Source organism: Protopterus annectens, chromosome 13.part0 (genome assembly GCF_019279795.1).
Source record: "Protopterus annectens isolate FY-2018-M chromosome 13.part0, PAN1.0, whole genome shotgun sequence".
Taxonomy (NCBI): Eukaryota; Metazoa; Chordata; order Ceratodontiformes; family Protopteridae; genus Protopterus; species Protopterus annectens.
In genome coordinates this window covers 86,135,605-86,152,281 of record NC_056747.1, presented here as the reverse complement: position 1 = coordinate 86,152,281, position 16,677 = coordinate 86,135,605, and the positions used below count along the sequence as shown (strand labels likewise).

General features: G+C 37.1%; 1 protein-coding gene across 1 annotated transcript in view; it reads left to right on the top strand.

Moving 5' to 3' along the window:
- LOC122817598 (colorectal mutant cancer protein-like) overlaps nucleotides 1-16,677 on the top strand; it is a 212,937-nt gene that overhangs the window by 183,612 nt on the left and 12,648 nt on the right. Inside the window, exon 14 of the mRNA XM_044090636.1 lies at nucleotides 6,903-7,025. Coding sequence (XP_043946571.1) covers nucleotides 6,903-7,025 — 123 coding nt within the window. The remainder of the gene's footprint in view (nucleotides 1-6,902; nucleotides 7,026-16,677) is intronic.

Below are 16,677 nucleotides of genomic sequence, written 5' to 3'. Positions count from 1 at the left end.
TCCAGTTCAGCTTTGTTAAGGGCAGATCCTGCCTCTTAAACCTGGTCAATTTCTTTGAAACAGTCACCAAGGCCATTGACGAGGGGAAGGTGGTCCACACAGCCTACCTGGACCGCGCAAAGCCTTTGATACAATACCCCACTCGGGCATTATAGATAAGCTCACCAGCTTAAATATAAACCCCTATGTCACTAGATGGATTGCAAACTGGCTCAAGGACAGAACCCACATGGTTAGAATTGCTGGAGCCATGTCAGACTCCAAACCAGTTACAAGTGGTGTCCCACAAGGCTCAGTCCTGGGACCTCTTTTGTTCGGTATATATTTCTCGGAGGTACAGACCAACACGGAAGGACTGTGGCTGACCAAGTTCGCAGATGACTGCAAACTGGGCACCATAATTGACTCTCCAGCTGACACAAGCATCCTCCAAAAGGGCCTCATAGAAACAGACAACTGGTGCCAGAGCCATGGCCTCAAGCAAAATGCCAGAAAGTGTATAGTCATCCCCTTTGGCAAAAACAAAGTGCCCACAAATTACCACATAGGTGGTAATCCATTAAGTACAGAAGAAGTAATTAGGGACCTGGGGACCCAAGTTGATAGCAATCTCTCATTTGACAACCACGTGGCCAAAGTGGTTAGAAAAACATTTTATATAGCCCATCTAATCATGAAGGGATTCACATCTAGATCAGGGGAGGTCATCGTGCCTCTTTACACATCCCTCATCAGGCCCATAATTGAGTACAATGCCCCTTTTGGGATGTACCTTACCAGACACCTGCAGCAACTGGAAAGACCCCAAAAGTACCTCACCAAGAGGATCAAAGGGCTCAAACAGATGCCATATGCTGCCCGGTTAAAGAAACTCCAGCTCTACTCAGTGGCATACCGCCTGTACAGAGGCGATCTGTGCCTGACGTATAAAGCCATGTCCAACCCGGAATTAATGGACATGCTGCACCTCAGAAAATCCAAATCCCATTGAGTTACATGCTCAAGAGACTTGAACCTCAGCACTGAAATAAATAGGACATGCTGGAGGGACAGATTCATAACCCAGAGGCTCCCTTCACTCTGGAATAAAATCCCAGTCCAGGTTAGGCAGAGTCCCTCATTGACTCTCTTCAAGAGGAATCTTGATGAGTGGATGGGAGATCGTAGGTTTACCCCGGGTATCACTTCTGTGTCACTGTTAGACAGAGGCACAGTATACTAACCTTGAAAAAGGGCATAGCAAAATAAATTTGAAATGGGTGGCGAAAGCCAAACACATTCTGGCTAGGCTTATAAATGCCCTAGGGCAGATAGCCTAGTATGAACCTATGAACCTATATATATATATATATATATATATACATATATATATATATATATATATATATATATATATATATATATATATATTACTGGCTTGCCCTAATCAGATTTTTTAGCACACATGCAGCATTTTAGAGTGCTCATATTTCAGCATATAAAGTTATTATTCTAAAATATAAAACATTACTAGGAAAGTATGAATATGTGTACACACATGCTGATTTGGCCAGTAGATTTTTTTTTTTATATCGTAACCACACTGGGTGTTAAGAACCTTTACAGAGCAGTCTTTGTTCTTAATCACATCTAATAACACAACTCAAGCTTTGTTCCTAAACCCTGTTCATACCAGTACAGCTATGACCTTTGTTCCAAAATCTTTTCTTCATTAACAGTACAGCAGTAACTTTGTTTCTAAACCCATTCTTTGCAACACTGTACATTCCATTGTAGTGACTCAGAAACCTTTTGAGCCTGAGTTTTTTTTTATGCAAAAGTGTCCGCAGTGTCCTCAAAGTTCAAGTCTCCAACAAGATTTGATTCCACAGCTAGTAGAGAATCTCATACCTCTCAACCTCTTGCTGCAAGAAATATGGGCAAAACCCAACAATATGGGGGGGACAAAGGCCAAAAATAGGGAGATGTTTTATATAATGCTTTTATAAAGTTAGAAAACTGCTAGAGTAACAAGGTTTGTTTTCCCATTTATTTACCAGAAAACTGCAAACAGGTAAGCATTCTCACATAGCAGTTTTTGTTTAATTTATTTTTCTTTTTAGATATGCAAATGATCTCTTTCCATTGTCATTAGCAACAGGTGTGTATATATATATATATATATATATATATATATATATATATATATATATATATATATATATATATATATATATATATATATAAAACATGCAGTGTACTTGCTGCAACTGCAAGTGCAAAGAACTCATCTGATGGGTTTTCTTCTTGCATTCATTTGTTTTTTCTTAACTGTTTAATATAGCGATAACCCATGCCTGGGTGTGGGTAATGCTGGATTTACCCACGGTTGGTGTGGTTTGGTCACGAGGGTGAAGCCCGAGTGGGCAAACAAAGCCAACTGTAGGTAAATCCAGCATTACCCACACCCAGAAGTGGGTTATTGCTATTATACAATGACATTATTGAAGAAAAAAATAATTACTTTTCTTAAATAATGGCATTGTATAATGCCTCCTTGCTGCCCTTCCGCAACTGTCTGGTATTCTGTGGCAGTTCTGATATACTGCGCATACGTATGCCTATACAGTACGTCAGAGCTGTGAGCAAAAGCAACTGAGAAAGCAAGATCTCCGTTGCTTTTTACAAACTGTCTCGCTATGTTAAAGGAGTTTAACATAGCGAGACAGCTTTAAAAAAAGCAACGGAGAATCTCCGTTGCTTTTTACAAACTGTCTCGCTATGTTAAACTCATTTAACATAGAGAGGCAGTGTGAAGCAATGGAGATCTTACGGTCTCCGTTGCTGTAAAAAAAGAGTTATAGTAATGGAAAAAGTCTGGGTGACCGGACCTTTTTCCATTACTATAACTCTGATTTACAACGTGCACGCTGACCAATCAGCATGCACGTTTTTGAATATTAATGGGGGGGGGCCGTTGTATAATACAGTTTATACTCTTGAGGACCCCATTATGGCAAGCAATATGTGTAAGGTAGAATAGACAACCAGTCCATCACAACACACACACATAGATGCATACTACACACACCTCATATTGGAGCCACCAGTCCACATTCCATGTTTTGGCACACGGGCGGGGGGCTGAAGAAGTCAAGGAAAACCCAAGCAGATGAAGGGAGAACAAACACATTCCAAACAAAACTGACTCCAGCAGGAAATAAAACAAATGAGTTAGCTGCCACAGTGGACCTCTAGTCTTCAAAGTACAAATAAAAAAAATGTTTTATATATATATATATATATATATATATATATATATATATATATATATATATATATATATATATGGGTGTGTGTGTGAGTGTGTACATAACATGTATATATATATATATATATATATATATATATATATATATATATAGTGTGTGTGTGAGTGTGTACATACATACACACACACACACACACACACACACACACACACACATACATACTTATCGCATAAAATACAAAACAGCTTATAAATGCAGTCAGTATAAGGCTGCCAAAAGGAATTTTGATGGCCTTTACATATTAGTCCAGAAATGCCAAAAATCAAAAATATACTCCCACTCAGCCTTCATTAATCAACTCCAGAGCTATACATAATATGAAGAGGGAGGTCATGGACAGCTTCCCTAATTCCAAAATGTGTGTTCTGATGTTTTAATTAACTAGGAAGGTTAGTTGTTTACTTGGTAGTGTGGCTGCCTTCTGACCTGAAGATTACAAGTTCTTGGTGTAAACCGGAACTGAACCCGGACTCCAAAATACTGACAGGTGAATGCAAGTGAAGGGAGTGGAGAAGAAGTTGAATGATGTACTGCAGAAATATGACATCCTAAATAAACTGTTAAGCTGAGGTTTCTTCTCAGCAACCAGATGCTGTCTTTATTCATACCTCTCAAATGTACAGATTTTTGCAGAATGTTCAGATTTTTGCTTTATATTTTTGGTCTCTTCCTCATAAACATTGTGTTTTTTGACAAATCACTGGGATGATGTAAGGATTAAAGTCACTAGATAATGACATGTATTTGAGTTTCAAACTTCATATCCTTCATAAAATGCATGCCAACACAAATCCTGTTATTCTAACAACTTTCTAAGTTTATAAAAGCAATATTTAAAATGTCAGGCTTTGTTCAGATTTCTTGTGCTAAGATCTTGAGAGATATGCATAGTGGAACAGGTTCCACAAAAACAACAAACAAATTTCTCTTTCACATTAACCTCAGTCACGTTCTGACACTTTACTTTGCGGCTAAACATTGTGTATGCAAAATAATATACTCAGTTCAAAAAAGCACTGTATCAGTGCTGCTTTTCCTGACCCCCTCAAAAGCAAATGAACTTTTAGTGCCCTGTAGGTTATTCCCACTTCAAAAATACAACCTAAGCAGACAAGATAATATTGTATTTTACTTACTGTAACAACATTATAGCTTCAGATCCAGTAAACAGATTATTGTATAACATTCTGGTGTGGTGTCACAGTATGATCACATGAAAAATATAACTTCCTCTCTGCAGTAAATAAAAGGTGCTACCAAATTACTATAAATAGCTGGTTAGCAATAATCATCTACTCTCAAAATATGCTGTGAAACTCAATCATTATGTCTAGCCTCTATTTAAGGCCCTACAGAATAACATTGATTGTAGATGTATTCATTTTTCCAGTGCAGAATAGAGTAAAATGTATTTAACATGAATTCTAAAATAAAACAATGGGTTTTATTAGTGATCCTTATCCCTAAGGGGTCAGCCAGAGGGACAGGGAAAAACCACAATTTTGATAACTGTCCTATCCCAATGAGACAGGTGGGGTTTCAGCCAAAAGATGAATTGTAATTGGTGGAGACAATGACACTTGTCCGGAAGCATGCACATATGTGATAGATATGAGAAACAAGATGAGACATTAGCTGGGGTATCCAAAAACCCCTCTGCAGTTGTCTGAATGCTGGAGTACTCGGGAGCTCAGATCTCCTCATATGCATTTCTCCCTAGACTTCTTACAGCCAGGAATCTCCCATACTTAGGCATGGGGCCCCATTCTGAAGGAACAAGTCAGATATGTGATGGAAATCAAAAAAGAGATGATTGGGGAGAGGGTCCAACTATCAGTTATGGCAGACAGCCGTAGTGGGACCCTACCAATGAATAAATAAATAAATAAACAGTTAACACTGAGGTACACTAGAAGAACATACAGTAAAGTATGCTCTGCTTTCCTTTTGTGGAAGTAGTGGGGCACAAGCACCACACTCATTTCAGAATACTGAGTTTCTAAGTACCTCATGTTGATGTGAATGTTTTAAAGCTGAATGAAGTTTAATTTGGTGAGGAAGACAGTGTTGCTTCTGTATTATAGAAATTGCTAGACTATGAAAACATTAAGTTTTATGTTGCAAAATGTTCTTTACATTAGTAAACGAGTTTATTTTGTGGAGAAAATATGCAATTCTTCCAAAAATAAAAGACTGAGGACTTAGATATAATGAGATACTCTGCTGCATCTGTTCAAACAGCTTTACATTGTTCTGCATACGGAAGGTGTCTACATAACAAGAAAGAAACTTGAAGAAAGAGAACCATAGGCCTGAGTTTAAGGTTTTGGTTAGTTTTATTTATTGATGTATTTATTTGGTAGGCCACAGTGGTGCAGAAATTGTCGACTCATAGCAAGAGGTTCTCCAGTTTGATTCTCGACATGACCGCCTTCTGTGCTGAGTCAGCATGTCCTCCCTGTGGTTGAATGGGTGCTCCAGAATCCTTTCAAAGACATGCAGTAGGTGCGTGTGTGTGCCTTCTTTGAAGGTTGGGTGCCAGGCTGGCAGCTCGACACTGTAAAACCTCACTGCCAACCATTCTGAGGGCCGGTGATCTGCTGTGGTGACCCCTAAGGGAAAAGCCGAAAAACATTTATTGATGTATTATTTATTTATAGCCCTCTATACTGGCTAAATAATCTTCTGCTGGCCATCACTTCTTCTCAATCTTCAATCTCCTTCCTTTTCTTACTAAGACTTAACCTCGTAAGTTCTCTTGGGGACCAGGGATGCAGTGGTGTACTATGTTTTATGTGCATCCCATAGCACTCAAACATGTAACACTTTCTCACAATTTGGAACAAAAGGCCATAATTTGGAACACTTACAACATCATCTAGGATGCTCACACCTGGGTTCATAACTTTTTTGTGTTCTTACAAAAAGCTATTTGATGAGTTAATATGACTTAATATTATTTTTCATGGATATCTTTTAAAGAATTTCTCAATAAGGAATGTGATGCAGACTTTTAAGAGTGGAACAGTGTGAAAGATGGAATGTTTAAGACTCGAAATGAGGAATGTTCCTCATACTGTGGTACATCTGACTTAAGAAATATGGGATATCCTGCTATGCATGTACTGCATTTCGTCTGCACAGTTGTCTCAGGAACATCAAATGCAATTGCAATTTCTCTGCCTGATTAAACTACTGGAATGTGATATTGAACCCATTCCCTACTCCTAAGAGTAGGCAAGATGCCCCTCAGACTCTCAAACTGATCATCCATTCATTTGCCCCTCTGGCCTCCCAGGTCACTAACTGATCCTGGGTCACCAGCAGCGCTGACAGATACCCTGCCCCCTACACAGATGGGCCAACACAGTAGATTTATATTTACTGTAAGTAACAGTTATGTCTGGTATGCAATTAATAATAGAAAAATGAATCACTGTGTATGTTAGTCTGTTGCATCTTCATTACCAATCTGCTTTAATTGGGGTGTTGTAAGTTCTGAACACAATGATCCTTGCTGAAAATACATTTTTATTTATAGTCCACTTTAAGAATTATTTTTTTTCTGTTTTTACTGATTTTACGTGATAGAGAAAAGAAACTGAAGAGTCGTATCCAGGAACTGACATCATCTCTTGAAAAAGTAGTGAGGGACAACCTCATTCAGAAAACACAGTCTAAGCAGTTAAGAAATGATCTCCTGAATGCACACAGGTGAGAGCATTTTCTTTCTAGAAGAATAAAAGTCAACTTTTTTCCCCCATGTAGAAACATAAAACAGAACTTTATGACAGAAAAGGACCACCAGGGCCACTAATTTTAAACAATTTTCTAATTTACTCTCAAACCCAGGAAGTCATAAAACTTGTCCCTCGCTGTAACTATGTTTCCTCATACATATCCTATATGTGGCGACACAAATATTTGCTTTGTCTGTGTTCCTCCATTTTTATGCTACAAGTGCTTTAGCTGTAAATTGCAGTTGATTGTGAACTATTTCATCACTAAAGAACTGCAGAACACTTAGTACTAACAAGTGGACAGTGGGATGCAGTACCACTACATTGCAAGCCAAATATTGAGCTATATTAATTATGTTTGCATTTTTCTGATGGAAAACTATATAAAGTCTGTATGTATTCATTTAATATCACGAACTATTTTGTGTTGAATATGGACTCAAAGTCGTATTGTCTTTTCTGTGAGATGTAATACAATTTAGTACATAAACAGAAGATAGTACAACACAATATGACTTTCCTTGAGAAAATGGCTCTGCTTTATTCTGCATTTGTGCAAATTGATATGTGCATTATTTTCCCAGAATCATTTTGTGATACCAGCTGGATTAACAGACAAGTTATGATTGCTCCATACTAGTGCCCCCTCCACTTTAACTGAATGATCTGGCAGGAGTATAGCTGTAAAGATCCTACTCATTACTGCTCCCTTCAACCTAGAAAAAGGTTGCAGCCACACAACAGTGGGTGCATTTGAGTATTATACAGACAGATCCATGAATTCTGTGTATTTAATCTCAGCTGTCAGTTTAACTCTAATAGCAACCACCAAAGGTGCTTTGCAAACTAGTTGAACTGAAATTTATGTCACTATTGTCACCCTTACAAAGGTTAAACTGAAGGTGAATAAACAAACTGTTATATTTTTATGGTAAAATTAGAATCAGATTATTTTATTTCCTATCATGTTACCACTTAGTGACAAAATTGGGCAGAACGTTTTTTTTTACCATTTTGCCTGTCAATCAATCAATGTCAGTAGCCACAACAAGCAAAGCAATACAATGTCTTTTGGCTTTTCCTGGTTAGGGGTCGCCACAGTGGATCTCCGGTCCACAGATTGATTTGCAGTGGTGTTTTTGCAGTGTTGAGTTGCCAGCCAGGTGCCTAACCTTCACAGAAGGCACTCACATACATACACGCACCTACCTGCATGTCTTTAAAGCTCACTCAACCACATGGAGGACATGCAGACACCGCACAGAAGCCGAGAATTGAACTGGAGAACCTCTTGCTGTGAGACAGCAATGCTAACCACTGTACCACTGTGGTTGATGTCAGCAGTCACAACAATGCTGCAGTTTATGCAGAACACTGAGATGTTCAGCAGTAAAGCACCACTTTTGCTGAGCTGTCTTCAAATACAAAAAGGGGGAACTGGGGAACACCTTATCTTTGTGATTTGTCTAAGAGTTCTCAATAAGTATGAGCGAAACTAGTGGAACCACTATCAGAATGTTTTACTAGATCATGGGAACAGGGCATGGCTCCTCAGACTGGATGAAGGTAGGCATGATTCCACTTTACACATCCAGAAGTAGAATGAAGATGGGAATTATAGACAGGTTAACCCAAATCTTTGTAGCAAGGAAGAAAATACTTTTTTAAAAAACCTTTATTAAACTATCACTTAAGAAACAGGTAAATATACCTTAACAGAAAAGAAAAAAAATTAGCATTTTTTCCTTTTACATACATTATGCATCACACATCTTTTCTTTCTTTATAGCTATCATCAGTCCAAATTACATAATTTGGTCAGTTCCTACCTTCCCTTAAACCTCACTCCTTATTCTCCTGGACATTATTCTGCATGTATTGTTCCAGCAATTTCCATTTATTTCTGTGTAATTTGTTCCTTCCCTTTTCTAAAGATAACTCTTCCAGTTCATCTGTTTTATAATATTCAGAGCTCCAAATACAGTTGGTTTAGATTTCCACTTCCATTTTCTGGTAACTGCTTTTTTGGAAGACAAGAAAATTAAACTTAATAACACCTTACTATAGCTAGGCAATTCAGATCCTGTTTCCCATCTCAAGTACACTGTAGGGAATTTGTACAAATTTTCCAATTCATTACACTCTCAAAGTGTATGTTCCAAGTTACTTATTTCTTTCCCATCATGCCTACAACATTTGCTATCTACCTGGGGAAAAATTCTTTGAAGTCTGCTTGGGGTATAAAAAACAACTATGCAAACACTTCTAAGCAAAACTCCTCTAATTCTTGTAGTTATCATGCAATATTTTATATGCCCTGTTAATTGCCCCCTTTTTAACAGCAGCTTCTGTGCTTCTGTTCTAGATTCTACTAAAAACTCTACCAGAGCAGGTCTTACTCTTAGGATTCCCCTATCCCTGTCTCTTTGCATATACTCTGATACCAAATCCCTGGTAGGGAAGGTAGTATATAATCTGCAGTCCAAATGTTCTCCTGGTCTCATCTGATTCTATTACCTTTCCCTCTTTCGTTATTTATTCCTAATACCTTGGTTACTTTGACAGTTTTATTTAGTAAATTACAACTCCTCTTGCCTGTTTTCTGTACCCCTACTTACAGTCATCCCTATTGTCAAAACTTCCTTTCTGCATTCTTGTGTTGGCTTAATTCTTAGCATACTTTCTTCTATTTTATGAATATAATATTCTGTATGGTTGTTACTATTCTCCTTAAGGATCTGCATCCAAAATTCCAGTCTCTCCTTATTTCTTGAACCCCCCCCTGCTTTATCATCATCCCCTTCCAATTTGAATTATAGCCTTCTGATTATTATATATATGTGCTTTAACTGTGTAGTTCTAAAGTATCCTTTCAAATCAGGTAATCTAAACCATCTCATTCAATTGGAAGGATCAATTTATTCCACCTAACTCTTGCCCTCTTCCCCTCCCAGATAAATTCTTTCAACTCTTTATTAATTATTGTCCACAACTTTTCCACTGGTTAATAAAAATATACCTGACCAGTTTATAAAACTAAAGGGACTAAAAACATTTTTACTGCTTGCATCTTACTACCCATATCCATTAACAAGAGCTTCCAGTTTCTCAGTTTTTGTATTATCTTTTGCTTAGTCTCTTCCCACATATCCTTGGCTGCCATAACAGAAGCCTTTTTAATCTATACTTCTAAATACTTCATCTTATAGTTTCCCCATAAATATGGATATTGCTGAATCAGTTTGTGTGTGATCACATATTTTATGGCTATAGCCTTTGCTTTATCTTTATTTTTACTTTTATATCCCAAAAAGACTTGAAACTGTCTCAAAATGTTCCACAACACTGAGATGTCCTTTTATGGATTTATCAGGCACAAAATAATATTATTTGCAAATACAACAACTTTTCATGATTACCATACAAATTATATCCTTGAATTTCTGAGTCCCTTATTTTCTTTGCCAATGGCTCTAAATATAAAGGAAATAACAAAGAGGAAGGAAGATACCCCTGCCTGGTTCCCGTGTTCAAACACAACTTTAGTTCTTGCCTTCAGCCCTTCATACATCCTCCTAATTAGCATTTATATTGCATTAGGAAATGCAAATGCTTCCACTGTCCTACTCATAAAATCCCAGCTTGGTCTGTTGAATGGTTTCTCTACATTAAGACCCACCACCAACAGTGATATTTTATTACTTTCTGCTTCCTTCTGGATCATCCTTGTTGTCAAATGTTTGCCTCCACTCCACAAAACCACAATGATCCATATATTTCAGTTTTGGCAAAAATCTTCCTGATTCTTTTAGTTAGTATAAATATAAACACTGTATAATCATTGTTTAAAATCGAAATGGGTCTGTATGAAGATGGATCTTATGGGTCTTTATCATCTTGGGGTAATATAGCCACCACAGTTTTTTTTCCACAATATTGGTGCTTCACCTCATTTTTAAAATACCGTTAAACAAAATCTCCCAAATCTTTATCACTTTCTTTAAAACTAACCCCCAGACATTCACATTTGTTCCTGGAGACTTTCTTGTATTTTTTATATGCAACATTTTTTATATCAAATTCTCCTATCTTAACTATTAGTTGTTGTATGCCATTAATTTCTAACCTTGACCTAATCAAGGCATCCATAAATATTTCCATTTGTGCTCTACTTTAATTTCCACATTTCTCTACTTTCTACTAATTTTCATAAAAGTTCTGAAATATCTCTAAAACCTCTAAAGGATCATTGGCTGATTTTCTTATTGTACACTCCCTAAGTTTGGCAATGACCGTTTCTACTTTCTGTTTCCTAAGTAGTTGTGCTAAAAGTTTTTGTGCTCTGGAGTTGCTATCAAAAAATAGTTGCTTAACAGCAATCTTTCTAACTCGTACATATTATCAAATACTGTCTTATTTTCTCTTTAGCACTCTGCAGTAATGCATCTTCTTGCTCTATGTTTCCCCCTCCTTCTGCAATATTTTAACCTTTAAAAGCCCCTCAAAATAACTCCTATTACTTCTTAACCATATCTTTATCTTTTACTTCTAACCTATTTTTAAATTCCATTTTCATTTTACTCCACTCACTAGCTATCACGTCTGAAGAAAATTATGTCTTCTCTAATAACTCTTGAATAATTTCCACTACCCATTCCTTAAATTCCTCTCTTTTTAACAGTAGGTGGGTAAGCACTGGTGCCTCTTTTTTACTTCATTGTCTTGAATTTTACCTTAGCTTTTATCAGTGCAACATCAGAAACAGTTACTGGATGGGTGTCAAAGCTTTCAATCCAATGCACATGTTCCTATGAAATATAATTTTTATACAGTCTAGCCCACTTATTGTACCTTGTGGAATAATGTGTAAATTTTATCTGAGTTCCTACTAATGAATTACATATCAAATATTTTTCATAAAATTCTTCAGGAATCAACCCTCTTTTGTTATAATTTCCCTTCTAGGTCCCTCTAATACATACTCACTGTTGTAAATGAAGTTCCAGTTCCCAACTATAAGTAATATTCCCTGCTGAAAGCTCATTATTTCTCCACATTTTTAAGCTCTATAAAGCAGTTTTCAGTGGAATATAAATACATGCCAGCATAATCCCCCTTCCTTGCCACTACCCCCTTACCACCACAAATCTACTATTACTGTCTTTTTCCCCTCTTTTATCACTATTGGTGCCTCTTCTAGCAATCAGTATTATTATGGCTCCCCCTTTCCTTTGTCTTTAATATTCTGCTAAATATCCATCCTGAATTCCTTTCTTTCTCAAATTCACATGCTCATTTCTTTCCAAATATGTCTCCTGCAGCCTTGCTATTTGTAATCTGCATTCGTTTATATAATTCAATACACTTCCCTTTTTGTCTGTACCAATAAGGCCATTCATGTTCCAAGATAATATGGATAATATAGCCATTATGATAAAAAGCTATTGTTCCCACCTCATATACATGACAGTTTTTTTAAATGTATACTTCCAACATTTACCTTACATACACACCCTACTGTTTTGAAGGCCGATCTTTTATACAGTTTTTTCCTCTCATCAACATATGAACCTATGTCATATTTTCAAGATGTTTTGTTTTAATGAAAACCCTCAAACAAAAAATGAAATACATTTTCAGAACAATCCCATCACCTGTTAACTTAGAACAAACACATAAAACTATGTTTGTCTTCAGACAAATGAAGTTCAACCCTCCATATAGGAAAGATTGCCCAAATCAACAGCTGCACCTACAGCCATTACCTAACCTAAAATTAAAGTTACCCATACTAAAGCCTATATTACAGCTAGTGTTCCTACTTACACTAATTGGTGTCTGTTCTCTTCTTAACTCTTTCTCCTACAAGGTGAGAAAAACAGCATGTCTCCTTTCAGAAAACATTAGCTTTTAGTTCAAGAAAAATGCACTGGCTTTCTTTAAATAAAAGTAAATTTTACACTGTTCTATTAAATGCATTAAAGTATTCAGTCTGCTAGGGAGGCTGGAATCTTATATTCATGTAATTTCTAACTTTATTTTACACTGAACTGTCTGCCATTTTACATTTAAATTTTGCATTTCACTCAAAAAGAATGCTTAGAATTCTCAAGATTAATTGCTTGCACCTGCAGACAGCTCATCTCCATGTAAAGGTAGTCAGTAATGAGAAAAAAAAGTAGTTAACATCTATACAGTTGCTTGATGGAATCTTTGTGAATTTCACTCAGAACAGAAAGTACAACTGCCTTCAGCTGCAAACTTCTTCACTCTCAATGAGAACATTTCTCAATGGAAAAAACAAGTTAATATTTTTGCAGATGCTAGGAACTTGGCATTTTTCATGGCTTTCATAAATTTGTCATATTTTCAAATCTATTTGCATACAAAACACTTGTTTACAGCTTAACCCAAGGACATTAAGCTAGACAACCACACGTGAAAATAAGAGAAATTATCTTAATTTTACATATAGTATAATTGGGTCTATATTAGAACATCGAAGTTTCAAAACTTCGAATGTTCTAATATCAATCCCTATTCAGCGAACGCTTACAACATCGAACATGCAGAACAGCGAATTTTTTCCTAGGGAAAAAATTTAAATTTGCTGTTCCAAAACACATACATACAACACAAACACACCAAACAAACAGCAATCCACACACATACACCTAAAATCTTACATCTAACCCTACATTAAACTGTACATACACCACTAACTATCCACTTACCTTAACCCAAACCCTAACCCTAAGGTCCATCACTATCTCACCTCACCCGCACCTAAGCCTAACTCACTTACCCTGCCCTAACCCTCACGTCCACACAACTGCACACTTACCTGACCCACGCCCGAACCCTAACTCACCTAACCCGCCCTAACCCTCATGTCCACACAATCGCACACATACCTAACCCGTGCCCTAACCCTAACTCACCTAACCTGTGCCCAATTGCAAACTTACCTGAATCTGACCTGTAACTTTCCACCACAGTGCTGAAATAGCAAAGTAACAGAAACGGACAACCAAATTCTTTTCCTAGGAAAAAAATTCAGTGTACTGTAGCTTTGCTATTTTCAGCGTTCACTGAATAAGGGTCGATATTAGAACATTCGAAGTTTTGAAACTTCAATGTTCTAATATAGACCCGTATAATGCACTTTTACACCCTGCCTCCTATCCCAGCAGTCCAAGATCACAACATATTACCTTACAGTTGTTATACTGTAGAGCTTGTGTTTCTTACAGGTAAAAAGTGTTTATTTGCTTTAATATCTTTAATATCTTTAACACATGTAACAGTCTCTGAAAAGACACCCCTCATATTTTAAATGCCACTGATACACACTACACTGCATTAATAATCATATCATGAAATATTTTATACAAATTCCAATAGGAACAAAAATGTTTTATTTGCAGTTATTTTTTCCTTTTAGTGTCCTTCTAAACATTAATGACAAAGTGGTGCATATGTTTAATAATCTTCCCACAAATTTAACAAAGTCAGCAAAAGTCCTTTCTTTCAAAAACAAATTTTCTCGCAAAGCCATATTTCACAAATGTGACTAATGCTTTATAGTCTCCCATTTATTCACTAACTTCTGTGTTACTGGTCTTCATCCTGTTCATCTCGATCTTTCAGTCTTAGACTCTGGTTCAAGTCCAAGTTGCCCCTGATTTTTCTTCTCAACTCGTGTGCTTTTTTCTGTCATTCAAGAGTTTTTCTTTGGAACACTGGAAAAGCTAACACTGGCAAAGTCTCTCTGTGAGCTTCGTTGCCAGAAGATTGAAAAGTCTTCTTCTGTTTACTGTCACACTTTTTGTTGGATAAACTTTTTTTATTTCCTCCTTAGCCTGTTCTGCATCCAAAAATGTAGTTGAGACTCCAACAGTACACTGGAGAAAGGATAAATTCAGATCCCAACCATACTGGAATATCATACTGAAAAAAAAACTGGTATGTGCAATCAACTGATTTTTGATTGGCTGTACTGGCTTTTTTTCACTATGAAATGTTGACATTGATGGTTTGTAGGAACCTATATATATTACATACATACATATATGCACATTCCGCATAGGAAAGCACCACAGAACTTAAGTTTTTTTTAATTTTACTAATGGCAGCAGTTATTATGTCTGTAGTTACATAAAGTTTAGGTAACAAAAATAACATTGACCTTTATAAGAATGCAAAAGACTATAAGTAGCAGGTAGAAACAAGTTGCAGTGGCATTACTGCTAGGCTGAATGGAGTAATATGGCAAGTGTGACACAACTGTGACAGCAAATAAGGATGGATGGATAGAGGAAATGAAATCAGATAGTGTGGGAAGGTAGCACTGCTTAGGGGATTGTGGAAAAAGTGCAGAATGTGGGGTACAAAGGGTCTCAGTTTGCTTCATAATAAAAAGATCTGACTGTAGCAAATGCTGCTGGATTGCAGAATATTACAGAAAATTGAAGTCCTGAATGGACACCAAGGTACAGCAGAAAACAGTATGGGTATTACATTATTTGTGACATGTGTAAGTAAAAAAGGAGGTCATCAAGAAGCACAGGAAGAAAATTACTAAAAGGGGTAGTCTTGATACGTAGTCACAGCAGATAGGAAGGAGAAGGAGGTAGGAGATGAAGCCATGATCGAACTGCAAGGAGAGATAATGGTGACAAGAGATAAAAGCAAGACAGAGATACAAGTGGCCATACAGGAGATAACAACAGTAGGAGAGGAGGAGAGATGTGGGTAGGAAGGGATAATTAGATAGAAAAGTCAGGGTGAAAGGAACAGGGAAATAGTGTCCAGTATGGGGATACAGCAGAGGAGAGATAACCTTTAAGTGGTAGCAAGGAAGGAAAGGAAGAAAGAGGAGAAATAAGAGGAGGTGACTGAAAAGAATGAGAGGAAATGGAGCTTTGCTAGGGTTTATTAGAGTATGCCAGGAAAGTAAAGGGGATCAGCAAGAGGAAGGGATACAACCAAACAATGAGGGGATATGGGCTGGTGCAAGATGAGGGTGGGCAATATTGGCATTAAAAGTGTTAGTGGCTTGAGCAGGAAGTGAAGCATAATAGAGGAATGAAGACTCAACCAGTAGTGGGTGAATGAGTCCTTGCAAGAGAGATAAGAAATACCATGCTACAGTGAAAATGGACACAGCGTTTTGATGGTGGGAGAATGGTGGTCACCAAGGACCAGGGATAGGTACATGTTTTGTTTCATGTAGGCACCAATGATGCAACAAAGGAGAAATATGAGGTAATAAAAAGCAAAGCCAGAGATGAGAAACAAAGATATTGGGATTCAGATTTGGATGTACTGTTCTCAGATGTGTTACCTGTGACAGCAGTCAACATGCCAAAGAAGGTGAGAATTACGTAATATAATGAATGACAATGGCAGTGCATATGGGAGAAGGGCTAGAAATTATCAAAAAATTGAGAGAAACTCTGATGCTGAGTCCAGCTCTATGTCATGTACAGGATCCATCTTGGCCCAGATGACAATGTTGTTCATAGCTGATTTGAAAAGTTCAGCCCTATGATGTTACCTCGAAACCAGTATGACAGCTGGAAAGAATATTAAAAAACTGAAGAGGGGTTAAGTTCTCAAGGCAT